This window comes from Rhinolophus sinicus, chromosome 1, assembly GCF_057876585.1.
Source record: "Rhinolophus sinicus isolate RSI-liver-muscle chromosome 1, RSI-T2T, whole genome shotgun sequence".
NCBI lineage: Eukaryota > Metazoa > Chordata > Mammalia > Chiroptera > Rhinolophidae > Rhinolophus > Rhinolophus sinicus.
The window spans coordinates 198,633,558-198,657,828 of NC_142501.1; the positions used below are offsets into that span (position 1 = coordinate 198,633,558).

At 35.4% G+C, this 24,271-nt stretch overlaps 1 protein-coding gene across 2 annotated transcripts in view; it reads left to right on the plus strand.

Moving 5' to 3' along the window:
• Positions 1–24,271, plus strand: part of SEPSECS (Sep (O-phosphoserine) tRNA:Sec (selenocysteine) tRNA synthase) — a 33,647-nt gene that overhangs the window by 3,621 nt on the left and 5,755 nt on the right. For both annotated transcript variants that reach the window (XM_019743905.3, XM_019743906.3), the window contains exons 4-9: positions 86–244; positions 2,872–3,025; positions 5,868–5,970; positions 11,174–11,303; positions 11,437–11,528; positions 22,626–22,719. In XM_019743905.3, the coding sequence (XP_019599464.2) occupies positions 86–244; positions 2,872–3,025; positions 5,868–5,970; positions 11,174–11,303; positions 11,437–11,528; positions 22,626–22,719 (732 nt within the window). The remainder of the gene's footprint in view (positions 1–85; positions 245–2,871; positions 3,026–5,867; positions 5,971–11,173; positions 11,304–11,436; positions 11,529–22,625; positions 22,720–24,271) is intronic.

Consider the following 24,271-nt stretch of genomic DNA (forward strand, 5'->3'; position numbering starts at 1 on the left):
TATTATTTGCTAGAAGTATGTAATTTCTTCATGAAGGATACTGGTTTATCAGTGGAATAATTTCTGTTTTACTTTTTATTCCTAGGTGTCCACACAGTGACCAGCTGCTTTGTAGTGCCTATGGCAACTGGTATGAGTCTAACCCTGTGTTTCTTAACATTGCGACACAAGAGACCAAAGGCGAAGTATATTATATGGCCACGAATAGACCAGAAGTCCTGCTTTAAATCCATGATCACTGCAGGTAAAAGAATGTGCTATGTATAACGTCTTCAATATCACAGTTAAACATTTCAACCTTTGTATATAGCGATAAATAAGTAAAAAGAAACTAAACCTGTTCTTATTTCTTCTTGTTATTGTGATCAATATACATAAAATTTACCAGTTTAACCGTTCTTAAAAGTATAGTTCCATGACATTATGTATATTCACATTGTTGTGCAACCGTCATCACCATCCATTTCTAGAAACTTTTTCATCCTCTTAAACTGAAATTCTGCCTGTTGAACAATAACTATTCCCTCCCCAGTACTCACAGTTTCTAATAAACATTCTACTTTCTGTCTTTATGAATTTGACTACTCTACATCCCTCATGTAAGTGGAATTATAGAGTATTTTGTGACTGGCTTATTTCACTTCCCATAATGTCCTTAAGGTTCATCCATGGTATTGTATGTGTCAGAATGTCTGTCCTATTTTGACTAATATCCTATTGTATGTGTGTATGTTCATCCTACATTTTGTTCATTCGTTCATTGATGGACACTTGGGTTATTTCCACCTCTTGGTTATTGTGAATAATGCTGCTATGAACATGGGTATACAGTACCTACCTGTTTGAGTCCCTGCTTTGAATTCTTTTGGGTATATACTTAAAAGTGGAATTTCTGGATTGTTTGCCCTGTTGGTTAAAACGGAGACATGATGAGCTACCTCACTAGATTGTTTTGAGGAATAATTGTGATGACACATAAAATGCCCAACAATAATCTTTGGGCCATAAAAGGTGCTTAGGAATGTCTGTTGTATATACATGAGTGGAGTACACATAAATTATTACCATGAATCAAAGTACAAGAACGCAGACATCATTAAATATAGATGAGACAAAAATCTTTAAATTAGTATTTTAGTTTTTGGCTTGCTTAAGTACAGTCGAATTTGAGAATTTAAGGTTATTTTGAATGGCCTCAATCTGTTGTATGAAATGAACAGTATTGGGCTGTAACTAAACTGCATAAATAATCCTAAAGAAACTCATGTAAAGGGATTCATAATAAGGAAATATAGCAGAAAGCTGATAGACTTTTAAAAATATACTGATTTATTTTAAGTGGCATAAAATCGTCAAGTCTGTTAATTGACATCTTATTAAGCAAAGAACTGATAACTAACTTATGGAACAGATTGGCATATTGGAAAACTAGAAACTTCCAAAAGATGTTATGATTTGGACTACAATTTGCAGTTAATTCTTTTTTAGGATAGCCTCTAGTCTTAGGAAGCAAGATAGTTGTAGTCTTTAAAAAAAAAAACTTGCATTTTAATCATCTGAAGGCCAAAATAGGGTTGGGTCTTGAGGATTTGAGACATAATTGAAAATTAGCTGTCCTCAGGAAACTACTTATTTAAAGTTTTGAATGTTTGCTTCATTAGCTGTGAAGGTATAGATATAAAACCTGGACATTTCTGAACCAACATATTTGAAATAATGATTTTATAGTGGCTTATTATAGAGGTTTTATATTTTTGTAGATAGAATGCAGATAACTTGATGTGGATTCTAAAACACAAAACTACTTGCTCTTGACTTTGTTATAACTTGCTGTGTGACCTTGGAAAGTCACTTCATCTCCCTGAACTTTGGCTCTCTTATCTTTGAAATGAGTAAGTTGAGCTAAATAGTTTCTAAATCCCTTATGGCTCTTAAATCCATGAATTTAGCCTGTTGCTAGATTTGGTGTTTGGGAAGACCAAAGATGTGACTACATAATAACTTTATGTGCAAAATTTCCCAGGTTAATTTTGTATACAGTTTCTGAGACTCAAACACATAGGTTTTACTTTTACCCTAAATACTTACTAGTATCACAAAGTACTTAGTTAATATGAGTGCTTTGTATATTATTTAGTGTGTATATTGCTTATACAACTTTTTAAGTTTATGGATACTTAAAAATATTTACCATACAAGGTTACATCGTTATTATTCAGGTAAACCTTTGATCACATGTTAGTTAAGTGTACTGATTCAATTGAAAATTGGAAAACAATTTTTATATTTAAGTTATAGGAGGCTCTTGTAAGCTGACCCATAAGATGGGTCAGTGATCCGTAGGCTACTAAAATTCATAACAGTTTTTTTTAGAGGTAAAATATTAAGTTGATGATTATGATTTGTTTCAATAGTTGAGTTATTATTTTTGTCCGTCTCTGAAATAAAATGAACTTTAAAATAAAAGTTAAACATTGCCAGAGAATGGGTAGATTTGCTTTTCTGTGGACTGAAATTGAACTGGACTAAGTTATCTATTTTGTCATCAATGACTGTTATTACTTTTTTAGGTATCTTTTTAACATTTGTTTCCCTTCCCAGAACTAGTCTTTCTTGTCATGTCGAACTGTTAAATAGATTTGTGACCCTAACTGTGGTTTAGTTGTCCTTCATGTTACTTTGACATGTGTTTGACTCATACCAGTATTGAGCCGGGTCTTTATCGCTAGAAGAGGGTTCATCGACCAAAATAAATATTTAGCGTTCTTGCGTAGACGAGCACTGCTCCCTGGAGTTCCAGGATCTTCCCTTACACTAACATTTACACAAAATGTTTACACTAACATTTTGATTTTTGGTTGGCTTGCTTAGGTTTTGAGCCTGTGGTGATAGAGAACGTTGTAGAAGGTGATGAGCTACGTACAGACCTGAAAGCAGTGGAGGCTAAAATCCAGGAACTGGGGCCTGACAACGTTCTGTGTGTTCATTCTACTACATCCTGCTTTGCTCCAAGGGTGCCTGATAGGTGAATATTGTCTTTTGGGTGTTCCTCATTCTTTTAAATAAAATGCATGTATCCTAATTCTCAAAGATGCTTCAGTAACATTTGGCAGTCAATGGACTGTTCTAAGAGAATAGATGACTTTGTGGAGAAACAACATAATTGCTTAAGAAAATAAAACTCTGCTATAGAAGAAGGAAAAACAACTAGTACCTGGTGGAGATCCCTTTATCACCTGAGCAGATGCAGAGCATCTGTTTTCTTGCTCTTTTCCCTGTTTCTGATCTATTAGCATCTTTTTCCTCATGATGTAATGGAAGTTTCTAAGCTAAATGTTGGGTTTACCTGTTTTCATTGCTATCTCTACTTCTTTGATGGTACAGTTAGTTTTCATATGTGGGAACTATTAGTATTAACAGAAAATTTTAGGATTATTTACTGCTCTTTGAATTTTGTTTAATTGGAAGATTAACCCAGATGTACACTTTGGTGTTCACAGTGGTTGTCTTTGCATTCTAATAAAAATGTAAATATTTAAGAAAATAAAAGAAAAAAGCAAAAAAGCAAATGTTTACTTTTCTAAAGGATGGCCACAAATTTTTATTCTGAAAATGTAGTAGGCTTAGGTATAGGAATACAGATTTCCAGTTTTGACAGCAAATCTTTGTTTCATTTTACTGTTTTGAATAGAAGTGCTAGTAATTTGTAAAAACTATGTTGACTTTGGACTATTTTTGTGGCATCAAGTTATACTTTGGTTTTCATGAAGTCACATAATTTTGCAGTAATGAATACATACACATATTAGCTTTTATTATCTTATAGGCAGACTTTAAGAGACAATTTTAAAGCGATACTCTTGAAAATTTACCTTGCTTCAATCATGAGTCTGAATTCTATTTTAAGATTAAATTGTATATGCTTTATTATTAATCACATTTTAAATTTATACTAAAATATTAACATATCTATTCTTTTCTCATTGATGGTTTTGCTATCTAGAGAAATTTTAATGTGATAGAAATAAATCACATTTACAAAAATAGTATATGGATATTTATGTTAGATTATTTATCATTGAGGATAGTTTGGTTTTGTTTCATTTTGATTAATTCTTTTTGGATATTTACAGTATGCCTGGTGTACTATTAAGTATTTTATATGTATTATTTCATTTGGAAAAAATTGTAAAGTTTTTTTATCAGCATAATTCTCATTTGCCACTTTTTAGTGATGTTATATGATGAATGTTTCTTAGGGAACCTTAAAAAAATGGTGATAAACCGTTTTCAGTAATATGTTTAAATTTCTGATTTTTATTAAATTAAAAAATACATTTTGATCTTTACATTAAGCTTAATTCTTTATAGTCGTAATTTGAGTGTGTATATATTGTCTTTTTTAGTTCATTAATTGGACAGAGCATTGTGGGGCAAAATCATCAAAGGAACTGTTAAAAAAAGAAGAGTATCATTTCTTCTACTTGATAAACACCATAAATTAGCTTCTAAGTTAGAATACAGTTTGATTCACATGAAAAATATTTTTTCAGCCTCTCTTTGCCTTTCATTGAATACCTTAAATACACTCTAAATATTAGTAGATTTGATCAATTCAGACTAAAACTACTTGCAAGTGATTTTTTTTTTTTAAATAGTACTTTGTTATTATGGTGCCTTACTCTCAGGAAGTTTATTATTAAGGAATGCTTTCATTAGAACACAAACATGCGAAAGTGCCTTTTATGAAGAAAATACTGTGTGTATCCCAGGTCTACTTTGTTAAAAACAACATCTAATTAGTTTACGTAACAAAGGTTTTCTGTGTTGATTTACGAGACTTATGAAAAGGAATGACAAAATGAGTTTAAGGAACTAAATTGAAAACTACTGACAGATGAAGAGAATAATGTTACTCCTATTTTTAGCTTAAAAACATCTTAATGCATGTCTACAAAATGAATGTATTATGCATCAGTAGATAAAACTATATAATATATATTTGAAATATATAATCTATGGAAAAGAACTTTTATTGTGTAAAAATGCTTTGCTTCCAAATTCTTTATATTGTAGAAAGAATTTTTAAAAAATAAATTTTATTAAACCGTATGTAGGATTTAGTTTTAGCCTCTAGCATGAAGACGTTTCTATTAGAGATGACCTCAGTCACAAGTAGTAGTTGATTTCGCAAAGGAATATAATTTGTTATACTCTAATTAAAATTTAATTATCTTTTCATAAAGTTAGACTCTCAAATTGTCTTAATATAAGGAGTATTAAGTGAAAAAGTAAGAGTGAATTTAAAACAAGCAGCTATTTTCAAGATTCTTTAGTATCCAAGTTGTTGGAAAATGTTGGTACTGAAACATTTTGATATTCTGTATTTTTTTAACACATTGAAGTCTATTTGAAAGTATGTTTTTTTACATTATGTTTACAGTGAGATTTCTTAACATTTCAAGATATGCTAATTATTTTGCACATATTAGCTTTAGTACAATAAGCAACCAGATGTATTTAAACATGAACAGACAACCTTATAAAGAGTCATTATAAATAATCTGCATCCTGCTTTTTGTATAAGAAATTTTAAAGTGACTTTAAAGTGACCATCTATACAGACTTTTATAAATATACATTTTCTCATTTATTAGTAACTTAATTACAAGCTTTTAATGTTTAAAGTGCCTGCTATGTATTTTCAAACTGCTGAATTGCATGCTCAAATACTGTTGTAGAAATTTCAGTTTTGTCGTTTTTTCCCCCTAGTGTACGTTAAGAATAACTGTTAAAATAGTTTTCACACTGTAATTTATAAAAGCGTAATATGACTGTGTCTTTCTATTGAATATTTATGTTTACAGATTAGAGGAGCTGGCTGTGATTTGTGCAAATTACGGCGTTCCACACATAGTGAACAATGCTTATGGGGTACAGTCTTCAAAGTGTATGCACCTCATTCAGCAGGTAAGGGAGTTTAAAGAGGTATGTCAGGAAAAAAGGGATTTTAACATATGATAGGATTATTACTTTGTTTTTCTTCCTTTTTTTAAATTTATTGGGGTGACAATTGTTAGTAAAATTACATGGATTTCAAGTGTACAATTCTGTATTACATCATCTATAAATCCCATTGTGTGTTCACCACCCAGAGTCAGTTCTCCTTCCATTACTTTGTTTTTCTTACAGCCTAATATAGTAAAAACAGTTGTCTACTACCCTCCACTTTACGGAGCTCTAGAAGTTTGCACACAATATTCAGTCAGTAAAAGTCAATTTTGGTAGTATGGTGGTAATTGGATTAATAGCTTTGGTCAGAGCCAACATAGAAATACTTCCGTAGCTTAGTTTTTAACTTTCGGAGAATGAGTCATTACCAGGATTCTCCTTTTTCTATTAGGGCAACGACTTTGTTTTCTTCACTGTTATGTCCTCAATACATAGGACAGTACCTGGTACATAATTGACACTCAATAACTAGTTACTGAAAAAAGTGAATGAATAAATGAAGTATTATATTTTATTACAATGATTAATTATTCATACTATATAGGATATGGATAGATGTTATTCGTGTATGATATGAGTTATATAATTTGTGTGCATAACAATGTTAATCTCATATTCAGTTTTGTCATACATGTGATCTGTGGCATGTGGACATAATTTATTCACAGATTATCTGTGGCCTTCTCCAATGTCGTGGTAAATGCTCCTGAGCCCAGTAGATCCTGTCTAGTAACTTTTTTTTTATCATTTTGATTATACTAGTATCATCTCTGATATAAATGTGGTTTATATGATAGTAATAATAGCTGATTTGCTTAATTTCTTTACTCAAAGGTTGTGCCAGTTAGGTTGTAATTGGTTGCAAGAAACAGAAATTCCAACTCAAATTAGCTTAACCAATAAGGAAATAGATTTGTTTATATAACATAAGAAGTACAGGGGTGGAGTACATTGTAGGCATGGTATGTCAGGGTTTCATAATATCTTTGGAGGAAAACTACCATTTCCTTGGTATCCTTTTCTATTATTCCTTAACTTTTTAACGTTTTATTCAACATAGTTCTAAACTAGATTGTATCTAATTTGGTAGCAGAGGAAGGTTGTATAATTCTCTACGCTGGAAATCTTAAAAGCATTTCAGTGATTCATTTGCATTCCTCCTCTCGCTTTTACTCTCCTCTCCCCTTCTCCTCCTCCTTAATTTTTAACAGCTTCAATTCTTTCAAAAGTCAAATACTTAAACGTTACTAAAAGTTTAGAAAAGTGAGGAAGGAGTCGATCATTCCTAACCCTATTTCCCTAACAAATACTCTTAGTAATTTATGTGTGCCCTTTTCTTTTTTTTATGTACAGTTGTTGCTTTTTATATAGCTGTAGTCATTGTGTACGTTTAGAATTAACTTTTTAAAACTTAGTGAAAAAATATATTTAATTTTTAAACTTAAATACAAGCTTAGATGCTAATTTTATACTCGCCACATGCCTCTAAAGTTTCATCATGATCATTTTAATGGTTACTTAACATTTACTCAAATGTTATTTACTCAACCCAGGAAATGCTCAGTGTTTTGGTGCTCACACATATTTTTGAATACTAAAAATCTGGTGGCGTACTTGAGGAGATGAAGACTAATAAAAGAAAATGAGCTCCAAGATACTATATGAAAGGTGCCCTTGGAGTTGTCATCACGAATACACTATTTGTTATCATCTCTCTTCATTCATGAGGTGGTTTTACTAAATTTTAACCAGAAGATAACACTATAAAATGGGTAAATACATTTTTTAAATGCAGCTATTCTATTACCTTTTAAAATTGCCATTTCTTAAAAAAAAAAAGGAAGGCAGTACACATTCCATTTGTCCCAAATTGGCCCTCACCAAAGAGGTAGTACACTCTTACATTAAATCAAATACATACTTAGGACTTATTGAGTGCTCGTTGCTGTTTCATGACATTCTAAAAAATTAAAGTTAGCTTTAATTCTTCCCAATAGTCCTTCATGGTAATACGTACTAGTATTTACTGAGCACCCACCATGTGTCAGGAATCCTGCTAGACTTTTAAAATTTATTAACTTCCTCCTAATAATTTAAGGTTTATTTCTTATTGTTGCCCTTCTGCAAATGAAGAAACAGACTCGGTAGGATTAAGTGACTTGCACCAGGTCCGAAGCTACAAAATGGCCCAACGAGTTCATTGTGACGCCAAAGCCCCCTGTTTTTCTCTAAAAGACAAAGTGTTAAAACTGCAAATACTTTCTTGAGGAGACAGTATAATGAGGCAGTCAGTGAAGCAAGAGCTATAACTAAAATGCTGTAAGGGCGATGCCCCAAGATGGCTTAATGCTGAGCACATAGAACATTCTGGTATACGCATGTAGTCCCCAGGAAGCTAACCTTCGAAGAGCCTGTACTTTTGTTTATATACTGAACTGAGTAATAATTTAGGAGTCTCATGAAATACGGATGTTAGGACAGCTTAATGGAGGGGGGTATAGTAGAGTCACAAAAATACACAGGATTAATTATTTTAGAGTCAGAATGGATTGTAAAGCTCCAAAGTGTGGGAAGCAGCAACGTTGGTTATTAATAATTGAGAGAAGTAGGTGTTATACTGTTTATTCACAGACCTAATTGTCAGTTCATTCAACAAATATTTACAGGGTTCCCACTGATGTGCAAGGCGCCAGGGTGGGTGGTGGGGATGCAGCAGTGAATACAACAAAATCCTGTCCTCATGGAGCAGAAGCAGACAGGAAACAATAAGTATGACAGGTCTTGATGGACACTCTCATCGTGAGGGGGAGGGTGGCAGATTAGATGGAGTGATCCAGGGTCCTCGCCAAGAATCGGGTAGTCGGAAATCCGCATATGCGGAGGACCCACTTAAGTTCTATACAGATTTTGACTGCACACGTGCTCAGTACCCCTAATTCCCGCATTCTTCAGTGGTCCATTGTAAGTGTTATGTGAATAATTATCTGTTTTATTTACTGCTGCTATCCCCAGAACCTAGAACAATGTTTGGCCAATGATACGTGCCCACATATTTGTTCCCATGAATAAATGAGTAAATGCAACCCTTTGCTTCATAGAACATGCTCTTATGCTTCCTATTCTGTTTAAGTCCTTCCATCCTTCTAGTGTTTTTTTCCTCCTCTTTTCCTCCTCTTCCGACTTTAGTGTGGGGAATGATGTCTATATACCATTCCTGAGGTTGGGTCCAGTCTCTTTGCTTTCTTGGTACATAGTGCTGCCTTTTCTTTTTTTTTCTTTTTTTTTTTTTTTTTTTAACTTTTTAAAAACTTTATTTTGAAATAATATTAATCTCACACAGAAGTTGCAAAAATAGCACATGAACCACAAACACATTATGCTAAGTGAAAGACGATAGTCACCAGAAGACAAATATTATATGATTCCACTTATATAAGGCATCTAGAGTAGTCACAGTGGTTAAAACAGAGAAAGTAGAATAGTGGTTACCAGGAGCTGGGGGGAGAGGGACTTGGGGGGGAGGGGGTTATTGTTCAATGGGTACAGAGTTTCAGAGAACAAGTCCTGGAGATGGTTGCACAGTATCGTGAATGTAATTCATGCCAGTAAACTGCATACTTAAAAATTATTAAAATGGTAAATTTTGTTATGTATATTTTATCACAAGAAAAACAGTACAGAGAGTTCCCGTGTACTCTATCTCCCAATGATATATCCTATATAAGTGCTGCCTTTTCAATGTTTGTTATGTTTTAGTGAAAGTCTGGGGCACTGATGTTTCTCTTAATAATCCTGCTCCCAATTTAGGTTCATGTTTCTCTCAGGAAGCCTTGGGCAGTACTTAAGTGTTAATAAAAGGCAACTCGAACTGTTCCACTTTATTTTTATGTGCTACTACTTTGCATGTTTTTCAGTTGTTTATTCTATTAGTGTTATATGCTTCTGTTTTCCTGCGATATGGTGAGGTTTTTCTATGATCATAGTTTATGAGGAAAATAGAAAAAAATGTAATGGGAAGGTTAAGATTTAAACAATCATGTGATAGCCTCCAGAGTAGTCGGCTCCCCTCCAGCTTTTGCTGCTTCTACCTGTTGCCTGGATCTGGTCTCCTAGATTAGGCCAGCTATCTGCTGCTGCTGTTCTCTCTGAGATACAGATGTGGAGAGAAAGTGTGAAGATGAAGGTCACATGTGGTTATAATATTAATAGGAATGTGGGTTGTGAATACAGATTGAAAATCTGTAGCCACAGATAAAGAAAAAAACTTATCTTAGTTGGAATTTAGATAGTATCTCTAATTTTAAGGGGAGAAAATTGAAGTACATTAGACAAAAGGTCATAGACTCTGTTGGATGGGGACTTGAACTTAGTTTCGTGTTTTTGGTAAGTATTCAGTTTTTCTCCAGAATATTAGATTTTCACGTGAAGTTCATTTGCAGTGGCATGAGATCATCTGAGATTATGACATTAGGAAACATGAGTTAATGTGGAAACATTGCCAAGACTATACAGAAAAATTTGCCATTAGTTGATGTTAAAAATAAAATTTTTCTTTTTCTCTTTTGTAATCCAAGTGGTGGTAGAAGCATAATTTAGTGCTTAAAGGGGTCTCGCAGGTGGTGGATTATCCAAGCATTGAAGAGAGGCTCTCACAGGTATAACTCATTGATTGGCAGCATGGGTGGCTGCAGTCCATTAGATTATGGCGGCCGCTCTTAACCTCACAGAGGGTGTTTAAAATTATTTAATAGTTGTAGGGCCTACTGTCAACATTTATAGTCAAATAGAATATCCCAGATGAGAGGCACAGGAGGAATCCACTCTCTCTTGCCCAGTTTTAAGGTGAAAAGCTCTGTTTCAATATAGTTCCCACCTGAACTGATACTGACACCCTGCCTTCCTCACAGGGTTGTGAGGATTAAATGATTTATGTGTGAAAGCAGTTTGCAAACAATAAAGTGTTCTTTCCTCTATACAGAGCAGTGTTTAAAAACTCAGTTTGATACTTAAAAATATTTTACTGGCACTGTCACAAAGAAATAAAAGGGTTTGATCTGTTTTTTATTTTCATACATTGTTTTAATGGTATTTATTTGTTAATAGCTATTGTTGTCTCTTCTTCTAGAAACTAATATGTATACTACATGTTACTTCATTCTAGGGAGCTCGGGTTGGTCGAATAGATGCTTTCGTTCAGAGCTTGGACAAAAATTTTATGGTTCCAGTAGGTGGCGCTATAATTGCTGGCTTTAATGATTCCTTCATTCAGGAAATCAGCAAGATGTATCCAGGTAAGTAAATCAATTGCTCTTCAGAAAGAGTAACTAACAAACAAAAATCCATTTGTACGTAGGCTACTATAATAAATCTTAATTTCCAAAGCTTTTCCCCGTTGTGAATGTAACTCGTTCATTCTTATTTCAGGAAGAGCTTCAGCGTCACCTTCTTTAGATGTCCTTATTACTTTATTATCACTCGGATCAAATGGCTATAAGAAGCTATTAAAAGAAAGAAAGGTACGCTTTCCCTTTAGGTGTAAAATAGTACTCCTGATTAGAACAGCACTCTGAATCACTGGTGTTTTTGCCTATTGGTTTGTCACTTTTGATTATAAATCTGTAGTACGGTCCTAGGGATTTGCTTCGATCTGGAACCACCCTGGGTGGTTTGCAATTAATCATTGTCATCCTGTTTATCCAGATATTCTGAAGAATCTTGGACAGGTGATTTCGCCTTTTTTTTTTGAGAAACTACATTAGGGATTCTTATTAGTTCAGTAAAATTCAACTCATTTGTCACTTAGATAGAAGCTCTTGAAAGACAAACAGACAAGGCTTTTAGAAACCCGTAGGCTTGTGCAGGTGTGAGCTGTCAGTTGAAGAAGGTAGAACCAGGTCAGAAGTTGGTCAGCTACTCATTCTAAAATAATAAGTCCATCCCTCGCCGTTATTGGAATGCTGAACTCACTGGTTATGTTGGCCAGAAAGAGAAAATGACATCTGTGCTTGAAAACTGGGCTTTGTCTCCAGCACTAAGAACTACCTTCATTGAGGCCAGCTCCAGAGTCGTCGACAGTGTTGGCAGGGCTAGTCAGACCAAGATGCTTTATTTGTCTCTCATCTGGGAGAGCCGGAGGCGCCTGGTGCCGTGCAGTTTTTGTATCTGTACAACTTTCCAACACTTAGCAGTTATGGTACTTTGGATTTTATAATAGTACTTTACATATTTTTAAATACTTTCATAGGTATTATTGGATAGATCATCTCAACAGCCTTATGAATATGTAACAGAAGTTTTAAAATTTTTGTGCCCTATTTTACCCTCCCCCCACTAATTCAGTCCATAGGAAACTAATTATTTACTTTTTATTGTGAGGCCATCTCTTAAGATTTACATGATCTAGGAAAAGATGCTCAACGTCATTAGTCATTAGGGAAATTCAAATTAAAACCATAATGAGATAGCACTACACACTTATTAGAAGAGCTGATACAACTAGTTGTTTCATTATGGAAAAAGGACTTGAACTTGCAGATTTTATTTTCTCATTTATGAAAGAAAGAATTGATACCTCAGGCCATTTCTAGTTCTGAAAGACTGTGGAATTGTCTGACAACAGCTACTTCCTGGGCCACAGGCATCGTGATCAACATTGGCCTATAACTCACAATCTAGCACAAGTCATATTGGGAAAGTATATATCAGACATGTTTTTAAGGTTGAAGATTTTACGATGATGGTCTCTTCAATTTCATGGCACCTCATATCCGTTTCCACCCCTATCAGGCTGTCTTGGTTCCCCCAATCTAAACAATAATAAGCCCACTTAAAATAGCGTGGTCGAAAGTAGGGACCAGTGTTTTTGTGAAATTCAAAGTAAATGAAGGTGAATGTGTGGGGTAAGTTTAATTTACTAAATATTTATTGAGCACATACTATGTTTGGGGCACATAATATTGATATAGCAATCAATAAAATAGACAAAGATACCTGCTCTTGTGGAGCTTACATTGCATATGGGGGAGACCAGCAATAAAAAAGTAACATAAAACATAAATTATAAAGGTTACTTAATGCATAAATGATAAAGGTTCAAAGTGCTCTGGAAAAACCAAAAACAGAGTAAAATAAGAGAATTGGGGATAACGCTGTGGTGGTGGGGAGGGATACAGTGGTTAGGGCAGGCCTCAGGCAGGTGACATTGAGTGCACAGGAAGGAGTTTGAGGGAATATACACATGTGATGGAGAAGAGTGCGGCAGAAAGCCGGCCCAAGGATCTAGGGCAGACACGGTGTGTTTGCAGTGCAGTAAAGAGGCCAGGGTGGCTGGAGCAGGGTAAGCAAGGACGAGAGCTGTGGGTGCTGAAGCCAGAGTGGTAACGGGGGGCGGCTTTCTAAGCCATAGGAAGGTCTTTGCCTCATATTCTGAGGGAAATAAAGAGCCACTGGAGGGTTATGAATAGAGGAGTATGGTGATCTGACTTATATTTTAAAGGATCACTCTGGTTGCTGTGTTGAGGGGGGAGGGAGCGGGTAGAAACTGGGCCACCTGTTAGGAGGCCTTCGCAGTAGTCAGCAAGTGAGGTTAGTTTGGATCTAGATAGAGACAGTGGAGGCAATGAGAAGTGGTTGGATTCTAGGTCTGTTTTGAGCTGGTAGGAGTTTATGATGGATGTATTGTATGAGAGAGAGAAGTCAAGAGTAATTGTGAGACTTTTGACCTGAGGAATTGAAAGCATGGAGGAGCCATTAACTGAGATGAGTAAGACTGGGCCTTTCAGAAGGCCAGGAGTTCAGTTTCTGACAAAAGTAAATTCAGAATATCCGTTGACATCTAGATGGAGATGTCAGGTAGAGCGTGGGATATGAGTCTTGTGTTAAGAGAGAGACTGGGCTGGAGATAAAAATTTGGGGAGTTAATTGGCCAAGAGCCCAGATGCGATTGCAAGAGAGTGAGTCTAATAGAAAAGAGGTACAAGAACTGAGCGCTCAGATACTCCAACAGGAAGAGGTCTGGAGAAGAAGAAGGGACGAGCACAGTAGTTAGAAATAACAGAAACTTGGAGAGAGAACATATATAATGTCATAGCGTTTTAATATTTATGAATAGGTAGATAATATTCTATGGAGTTTGAGATGGACTGCATAAATGTTCCAAGGATCAAAGCTTGAAAATATAACTTGTTAGTTGTCTATTTTTGATCTTTTTAGTTGTCATAGTGCAGTCTTTTCTTATAGTTCCTTTTTACCTTATATCGATCACTGTACAGATTTGGGTAAAAATTCATTTTAAGCTAAGTAAATGGAAAATATAATAGCTCTGACAATAAGACTATTACACAAAGTCTTAAGTTAGCTATTTAAAGAGTATAATTTATTACATAGAAACTTTAAACATTTTTAGATGCTGTTATTATATCAAATAAGCACACTACACATATTTAGTATTTTCTATTTTTGTTCTTGAGTTGACACTAAATAATAGCTAATAATATTAAATATTTGCTATAATACAATAATGTAAGTCTTGAGTGGCTTTGTAGTTAAATTTATTTAACTAGCAAGTTAAACTGATTATGACCATCAGGTGTCTGAAATGAAACTTGGTTCTTGGTTATGGGTAGTCTAGTAGACTAGTATCTTCCTTGGATTTTGCCATTGATACTTCTGTTCTGGGCATCCTTTGCTTGATGTATAGTTGATGCTAATCAGATGTTTGTTGAATGAACCAATGCAGAGTGTTTGGGAACATATAGGTTCAGTGTTGTATAGTCCTCTCTTGTTTTACACAGAATAAGTATCTTTCTGGAAAGTTAGGAAACAAATAACATTATGATACTGACCTCCATTAAATTAGATGTTCTTATGGAAACATTTCCCTATGTGGATACAGTTGAAAATTTATGAAAAGAAATGAGTAAAATGTGATTACCTGCTGTGTATAACAGGTAATGTACTTCTGGGAGTAGCACGTCCTCCCTACTACGTATTCCTCTTCCAAAGCACTTTTCTTACACTAGGAGTTTGGAATTGTTGATTTTAGGGGTGTTTTGTCATTGCTTTGGAATCTAAGAATTTCTGTTATGCCATGGTTCTTCTGACTTCTGACATGTGGGGTTTGACTTCAAAATTTTCAGCTACTTTTAGATGATTCCAGAGGCCCACGAGTGTGTACATTTTGCTTAGCATGAGTGGCAATGCACCTGCTTTGAGAACGACCTGCAGGGTGTGTAGCTCAGCTGGTGAATGGCTCTAGCAGGCAGTCCAGCTCTGCTTTTCATTGAGACTTTGTTCTTTATTAATCATTGGATAAATACTTCATGGGAGAAATTTTATGTCCTAGTGATATTTATAAATTGGATGGCTCCATCTCAGCTGTCAATGGTAACTCGCTGTAACACCCAGAACTTTGTTCTTTTCCTTTTATCTAGATAGAGTGGAATAAACAGGGACAGGACAAGAACAGGATTATAGCTATGGGGTATTAAGACATGTTTATAGGAGTCCTGCTGGCTAATGTTAGTTATTTAACCTGAAAACTCTTTTAGGCTAAGGGAAAAGTAGGTAAGTGGGGAACAAACATTTTTATGAATATCTACCATATACCGGGAACTCTACAAGGTTCATTATATTCATTATTTCATAGAGTAAGTTTTTGAGGTAGGTATTATCCCCATTTTACAGATGGAATTGAGCAGAAAAATTAAGTGCTTACCCAAAGACCACATATAAGTGCCAGAACTGCTATTGAAACTCAGGTGTTTGTGACCTAAAGCCTCTGCTCTTTGCTGTCTTACCACTCTCCTCTCACTGCTTCCATTGAGAGAGCATTTACCTGCCCTGTGCTAGGCATTTGAGCCATAGAAATGGTGATCTCGTGACCCCACACATTTACCTGGTGGAGGGATGTAAAACCCCAAAGGCTCTAGTGTATTAATTGGTTTTATTTAAAATTCTTTGTATAGAATTTGTTTACAATAGAGACTGTTTGCAGTAGTAATCTTCAAAGTACTAGAATGCTCATTTGAGAACTCTGTCATTGTAAGTGAATAAAAATAGTTCTTTAACAACTTCATTCAGCAAGCAGGTCTTTTCGTTGAAATATGACGATGTCCTCCATAAACCATAATTGCACATAGGTAGCATAAATATTGGTTTTTTTATTGGATTCATTGCAGAAGTAAGGGCCTCTTTTGTTTAAATGGACTTGCTTTTGAACTGTGAAAATTTAATCGTGATAGTTTATTGGTTCAGCTCTGGAGAAGCTGAGGCAAAGCTATTTTGCTCCAGCCAGAGCTATTTATATACCATCACTGAGAGCTCCTTTTTATATTATTGGTGTTACTGCATGCTAAAAAAAGGAGCGTTAAAAGAAAACTTAGGAAGTTTTTTTATTCTATGCCCTTATTCACCACCATGATATTTTTAGAGGTTATTTCATCTATATCTCTTCAAAAAAGGCTTTATGTTTTGCACAGTAGAGGCAGACAAGAACTCAGCTTGAAGCCATTCCTTCTCAAGCTTTCTTTTTTGAAGAGTGAAAGGATCAGAGAGAGTGGAACTGTGAGTGTGAATTGAACCTCTTTGCCCTTAGCCCTTTCCTGATCAACACATCTGCTTTACTGAGAGGAGAAATGACCATGAATGGAACTGAAGAGGTCTTTAAGGAAGGGGTTCAAATTTTGAGAAACTGTTTCTTTGAGTTTCTCTACGCAAAAAGAAAGATCAGCCTTAAGTATTTATCCTTACTTCTGTTTTGCTTCCAGAGAAGACCATTATTCTGCTTAGCTTTCCTTTCAGAAGAGTGTTTTGTTGAGCAGGGCAGACAGATAATCATGGTTGCAAGTATCTGCTGAGTGAGACAAGTACAGAAGAAGAATAACCGCGGAATGGCTGCTGCAATGGCTGGAATTTGTTAGCTGAAGTTTGGAGGACAAACTAAGTTCTAAAAGAACATCAGACGTAAACTTCAAACAATGTCGGATAACAAAGCTGAGTTTGGAAACACTGGTAGATCTGCAGCCCTAAAAGTAGAGTGCTTGCGTCTCAACACAAGTGTAAGGTTTCAGTCCTGGATGTGGGGTGTCCATACTTGAAGATAACAGTCTAAATGCAGCGTGCAGACTCCACCGAAGAGTCTACAAGCAGTGCTTTAGCCTGTGATGCAAGGACTGCCGAGTGTGCCTGCATCCTTGTATCTGGCCATATAGAGCTGCACGCTGCATTTATACTGTTATCTTCAAGTATGGACGCCTGTGTGGGGATATGTACCCACAGTCACTTGTCTGTCCAAGTGATGTTTCCCTTCTGATTTATAACCTACCTTAGTAGACATACTGTAATAATACGTGAAGTTCTATTTTTGTCTTATCCTGTAACATGCAACAGTGTGTATCAAAAAACATGATTACATAAGACCTTTTTCTTCAAGATTTAGTGAATTATGCACATCTTTGGGTTATGGGGAGGGATAGGCTGAATGTTGGGCTTCATGACTGCAAATCAATGTGCAAAAGGCCATCTGAAAGGTAATGCTTAATATAATTCAACTTCTCTGCCATTAACATCTTGAACTATGGTGCAAAGTTTTGTATTTTTTATTCTAGAAATATAGCTGACATTAGCATTCAGGTATACAGTTCAGTTTATCTCTAGTGAAGAGTCTTTTAAAATTAAGTTAAATACAGCACAAAAGACATAGAAAATCAATAATATTTCATTTCTTTTAAGTAAGATCTTTCTATATACATTTGCTTGGGGTGCTTATAAATTTTTGCCTTCACAGAAGTATTTTATAATAAATGTCAGTTATAGATTTAACTGTAGCAAAAAAATAGTGTAAGTTCTGTAGTACCTTTAATACATCAGGTAAAAAACTGCTTAGCTAAGTATTAGTGTCGGAAATAGTGGTACAGTCTCCTAAACCATATATTTTAATCTAGTGATATTAATGGGAGAGCATTTAGGACCTTAATATGTAGAATATTGTAGGATTCAGTGTTTTGTACTGTAAGATAATTTAAGCTTCTTTGCTTTTCTGATTACCTATCATAACCCATCACCCATATAGTATCTCAGAGTAGAGATACTATAGATATTTGCAGGTGGATATGAATTTGACTCACAAATATTTTCTTATTTGTCTAATTATTCCCATACAGTGATATATGAGATCTAGTTACCTTAGTAGTATGTTTGTAGTCTAAAGATTTTTATCCTAATGTTAGCTGCAGTTAAAACTGAATTCTAGTGGCATTAGCAAGTGATTTATAGACCTGGTTAAAATGTATTTGTTAAAGTATTAGAAATTGAACATTGGGAAAATTTCAGTTTTTTAATAATAGCCATGTTTGCATCAGTAAGTTTAAAAGCACAGTCTACAGGTGTTACTAAGGAAACATTTCCTCTCTCTTTAGAAATAGCTAAGTACAAATTAAGTACATTTGACCCTTGAACAATGGGTTTAGGGTCACCAACCCACTGCAGAGTCGAAAGTCCAGGTATAGCTTTTGATTTCCTGAAAACTTAATGACAGTGGGCCCTTTGTATCTGTGGGGGGGGGGGGGGGGGATTAGATTGGTTCCAGGACCCCATGTGGATACCATACTCTGCAAATGCTCAAGTCCCTTTCATGTGGCCTAGAACAATACATACAGTACAGTTGGCCCTCCACATTCACAAATTCTGAACCTTGGATTTAAAATACATTTTTTCAACCTGTGATTGAAAAATAGATGCAAACTTGTGGATACAGATGGCCAACTGTATTCATTGAAAAAAATCCATATATAAGTGGACCTCCACAGATCAAACCCGTGCTGTTCAAGGGCCAACTGTACTCTCCAAGTGTGACCACAATGGTGATTATTGTGGCAGCCATACTAGATAGAATATTATTTTAGATTCGTCCTCAAAAAATAAGTTTTTTATTATTGCTATTAGTGGGGAAAACGTGGGAGTCTGTAAGAGGAATTTCCTGGCTGCAAATTTGTTACTGCTTATAAGAGGTTGATTATTTTGAGACTAAAAGAGAATTAGATGCAGATTAAGACTCTGGTTTATATATAGATGAAAAATCAGTAATTAATACCTAAATTAAAAAGGAACTTTTTAAAAAAACAATATAGAACATTTAAATTAGTGACCTAGTTACTTTATAACAGATGAAAATATATAAATGAACTCAGGAATTCTACGCTTTATTAACACTGGTATCTTTATATTTCTAAGAAAAGATGCCTACAATAACTTTTTTTTCCTGTTTCTGGTGATAACATTTCGCTACACTTTTTTTTTTTTTTTTTGGTGACAAAAGAGAAAGGCTTTTCACATTTATCAGTAGCACTTACTCATAGGTTCATTAGGTATTACAAATGTGGATAATATATTGAATATAAAAACTTCAATTTCTTTTTTTTTACTCTTTTTTTTAATTATAGTTTATTGGAGTGACAATTGTTAGTAAAGTTACATAGATTTCAGTGTACAATTCTGTAATACATCATCTATAAATCACACTGTGTGTTCACCACCCAGAGTCAGTTCTCTTTCCATCACCATGTATTAGACCCCATTTACCCTCTTCTAGAGCCCCTCTCCCCCCTTACCCTCTGGTAACCCCTAAACTACTGTCTATGTCTATGAGTTTTTGTTCCTTCATTTGTTTGTCTCATTCTTTTGTTTTCAGTTTTATATACCACATATCAGTGAAATCACATGGTTCTTGACTTTTTCTGTCTGACTTATTTCACTTAGCGTTATAATCTCAAGATGTATCCATATTGTCACAAACGGTACTATTTCATCTTTTCTTACTGCTGAATAGTATTACATTTGTGTATATATACCACAACTTCTTTATCCATTCATCTGTCGAAGGACACTTTAGTTGTTGCCATGTCTTGGTCACCGTAAATAAAGCTGCAATGAACATTGGAGCACACTTGTCTTTATGGATAAGTGTTATCAGATTTTTGGGGTAGATACCCAGGAGAGGGATTGCTGGGTCATATGGTACTTCTATTCTTAATTTTTTTTTTTTTTAAGATTTTTTATTGGGGAAGGGAACAGGACTTTATTGGGGAACAGTGTGTACTTCCAGGTCTTTTTCCAAGTCAAATTGTTGTCCTTTCAGTCTTAGTTGTGGAGGGCGCAGCTCAACTCCAGGTCCAGTTGCCGTTGGTAGTTGCAGGGAGCACAGCCCACCATCCCCTGTGGGAGTCGAGCGGGCAACCTTGTGGTTGAGAGAACACGCTCCAACCAACTGAGCCATCCGGGAGCTCAGCAGCAGCTCAGCTCAAGGTGCTGTGTTCAATCTTAGTTGCAGGGGGCGCTGCCCACCATCCCTTGCGGGAGTTGAGGAGTCGAACGGGTAACCTTGTGGTTGAGAGCCCACTGGCCCATGCGGTAATCAAACCGGCAGGCAGCCTTTGGAGTAGTTAGGAACATGGAGCTCCAACTGCCTGAGCCACTGGGCCGGCCCTATTCTTAATTTTTTGAGGAACCTCCACACTGCCTTCCATAGCGGCTGCACCAGTCTGCATTCCCACCAACAGTGTATGAGGGTTCCTTTTTCTCCACAGCCTCTCCAACACTTGTTACTATTTGTCTTGTTGATGATAGCCATTCTGACTGGGGTGAGGTGATATCTCATTGTGGTTTTTATTTGCATTTCTCTGATGATTAGTGATGTTGAGCATTTTTTCATATGTCTATTTGCCATTTGTATGTCCTCTTTGGAGAAATGTCTCTTCAGGTCGTCTGCCCATTTTTCAATTGGGTTGTTTGTTTTTTGTTGTTGAGTTTCATGAGTTCCTTGTATATTTTGGATATTAGCCCCAATTTCTTTTAGTGATTTAAGATTTCATAATTGCGACGCGCTGAGAATTAATCTTATAAAATATCCCCCAAATTTAAGAATGACAATTTGGCCGTACCACTTAAAAATTTCCAGGTCAGAATATAAAATATACTGTTGTCAACAAGGGTAAAAATATTTGTGGTCTTCAGCTGACTCATTAATAATTCATAAACTTGGTAGGAATTTTCCTCTTCTCTTAATCTTTACCTAACAAAAGACAGAGTTAGTCATCTCATCTCTGTACGTTAGACATGTACAAGCTATTCTGAGTCCGAGTGGGATCAGACTATGCAGCCCTTAACTTACAGAAAACTAAAGCAGCTTTTGTGGCTTTTGAAGTTGGAGAGGTATCATGTCCTGCTGTCTCTACAACAGGTTACTTACTCTGTTGACCTTTGGCTTTTAGGTGTATCTTTAGAGTATATAGGTTTTGATTATGGCTTTGTTCAGCGGCAGAGGTTTTTTTTGGCAGATTTTCGTTCTAGCCAGTACGTTTTAAAGGGCTTTCTAGGAGAAGAAACTATAGTTTTAAGTCACACAGTTGTCAACTTAATATTTATTTGTAACTTTGTTAAACTCCCACTTATATACATGTGCACATGAAATTTCATACTTATAAAATATATTTTTATTTATTAGATATACATTACTTTCTAGACTAGGATCAAAAATACAGTTTTTAGTTGCTGTATTCTTTTAATTAAGGGAATTGTTAATTTTACGTTTCTATGATTTATAGGAAATACATTTTTAAACTACCCCTACCTAAGTTACTTATATTCTAAAAGCCTGCCACATTTTTTTTTTTTTTTTTTTTTTGTGTTGAGAAAACAGTGGTGAAGAAGACAAAGTCCCTGCTTCCAAGGAGTTTTCCATTCTAGTAGGTAGTCATAGGCAGTATTCATGTAAGCAGATAAATGAGATACTTTCAGGTTGTGATAAATTGTAGTGAACGAACCAAAATAGGTGATGGTGTTAGAGGGAGATTGAGAGTCAGGAGTGGGCAGTCGGAGAGCTACTTTTATAGGGAAGTAATAAAAGAAGGTCTCCTTGGTCTGTGACGTAAGGGACCACTCATGGGATGATCTGGGAGGAGAGCCTCTGAGTCTAGGGGAAGCCGCCATAAAGTTCTGACACCAGAATGAGCTTGGCACGCTCAGCTGTTGGAAAAGAAGCTGACGTTGCCGGCGCCATAATAGTGATGGGGGACGGGGAAGGACAGTTGCTGAGTCAGGCATGTTGGCTGGGCCAGATCACTGGGGGCTTAGCGTACAGATGTTTTATACTCACAGGAGGAAGTCATTGCGGGGAGGCATGATGTAGTTGCTGCTTTGGAAAGACCACTCTGGCCTCCGTGTGTAGGAGAGATTGTAGACGGGTAGGAAAGGAGGCAGAGAAGATATTCAGAATGTGTGGCTGTGGTCCAGGGAGGAGATTGACAGCTCTTTGCACTAGAGCAGCAGCCATGGAGGTTCTGAAAGGAGGATGGATTTGTGATAGGTACATAGTAGCCCCAAAGCAGGAAATGTGCTGGTTCATCTCCATCTTTACCTAAAGCCTGTGCTTTCTGATCATTGTAGCAGCTTTGCATCTCACTATATTGCAGCAAAGGAAAGAGTTGCTCCTAGGACACATGACTGAGTTTAATTTATAGCACAGACTTCACACCAATCAGATTTTGTCTTACTAAATCTGGCAAGTTGCAGTTAGTATTTATTTGATTTTCTTTAAGTGTAACATTTTGTTGTTGCAGGAAATGTTTTCATATCTGTCCATCCAACTAAAGAAGCTGTCAGAAGCCTACAATGAAAGATTATTGCATACACCTCACAATCCCATATCTTTAGGTAATTTTTTTTCTTTAAAAAAAAAAAAATGACTTCAGAACCATCCTCAGCAGGAAACTGGTATTACTAGGAAGAGCATGAGGTCTTTCTGGCTACAATGATATTTCTAAATTTATTACAGTATTAATTTGTAAATTGAAAAAGTTTCATTAGCCTTTAGAAATGCTTTAATGTATTTCTAAAATAAAAACTATATACTGAAAGAATCCAAATCACTATTATGTATTATAATGAACATACAGAAAACAATGCTTTGACTCCTGTTTCTAACCAAAATAATTTGGTCACTATTAAAAAATGTCTGTAGTTAACAAAACACCATAATATTAGAAGTTAAAGCTATTCTTATATTGTTTTTAATGCTATTTGTTTTCTTGAGTGTCTCTATGTTAGAGAAATTTGTGTTTATGATAATTACCTTTGTTTGTATAAGGACTGTGTATTTTTGTCGTGTAGTACAAGAGCTACTAAACAGGATAATAAGAATGTTGACTTGTATGCATTTAAGTAACTTTTAAGCTTCATAATTACCCCTTTTGCTTTGTGAATGTATGCAGTATGTTTCATGTTTCAGGTATATCAGAGGAAAGCAAGGAAACAGTCATTTGTAACTGAAACCTTTTTCAGGAATGGGCTTCCATGGAAAACTATTTGGCTATCGATATATAATAAAACCCATCCATGTCAGTCCTTTGCTGGTTTATAATCGATACAGATGTTACAGAAGCTGATGTGGTATGGTTTGAATCTGAATTCTGCCATGTCATAGCTTCGAATTGCCTTTTCCCTATAGAGATAATGATGCCTCACATGCAAAATTGTTAAAGAATGGTTGAGATTATATTTGTAAACTATCTAGTATGGTAAGTCCGTCCTTAGGAAATGGTAACTAGTAGTAGTGGTTGGTGGTGTGAATAGAATACAGTTCACCCACATAACTTCAGAAAGATAATTGTCACTTCCATATGCAGAAATGATCTTACTTAGTCTTATACGTGTGCTGAAATATATCCCACATTCTCATTTTACAAGTTCTTAAAACATTGTTGAATGAGAATAAACTGCAATATTGGTCATGCATGTCATTGTTCCATCAATTTAATTGGAAAATTCACTCTTTAGAAGGGTGATATGGAAATTCTGTCCCAGTCTGTGCTAACTTATATTAACATGTTTTTGTCTGATATGTAAACAAGTCCTTACTATAATTTATTAAGTGCATTAAAGTAAAATAATGCCTCTTGACCATGAATAAAAAGTAATGTCTCTGTGAAATAAGCCAGTTTCAAAAAGACAAATATTACATGATTCAATTTATATAAGCTACTTAGAGTAGTCAGAATCATAGAGACAGGAAGTAGAATGGTGGTGCCCAGAGGCTGGGGGGAAGGAGAATGGGGAGTTAGTGTTTAATAGGTGTACAGTTTCAGTTTTACAGAATGAAAACAATTGTGAGGATGGATGGATGGTGGTAGGACAACAATGTGAATGTATTTAATACCATTGAACATACACTTAAACATGGTTAAGGTGGTAAATTTCATGTTATATG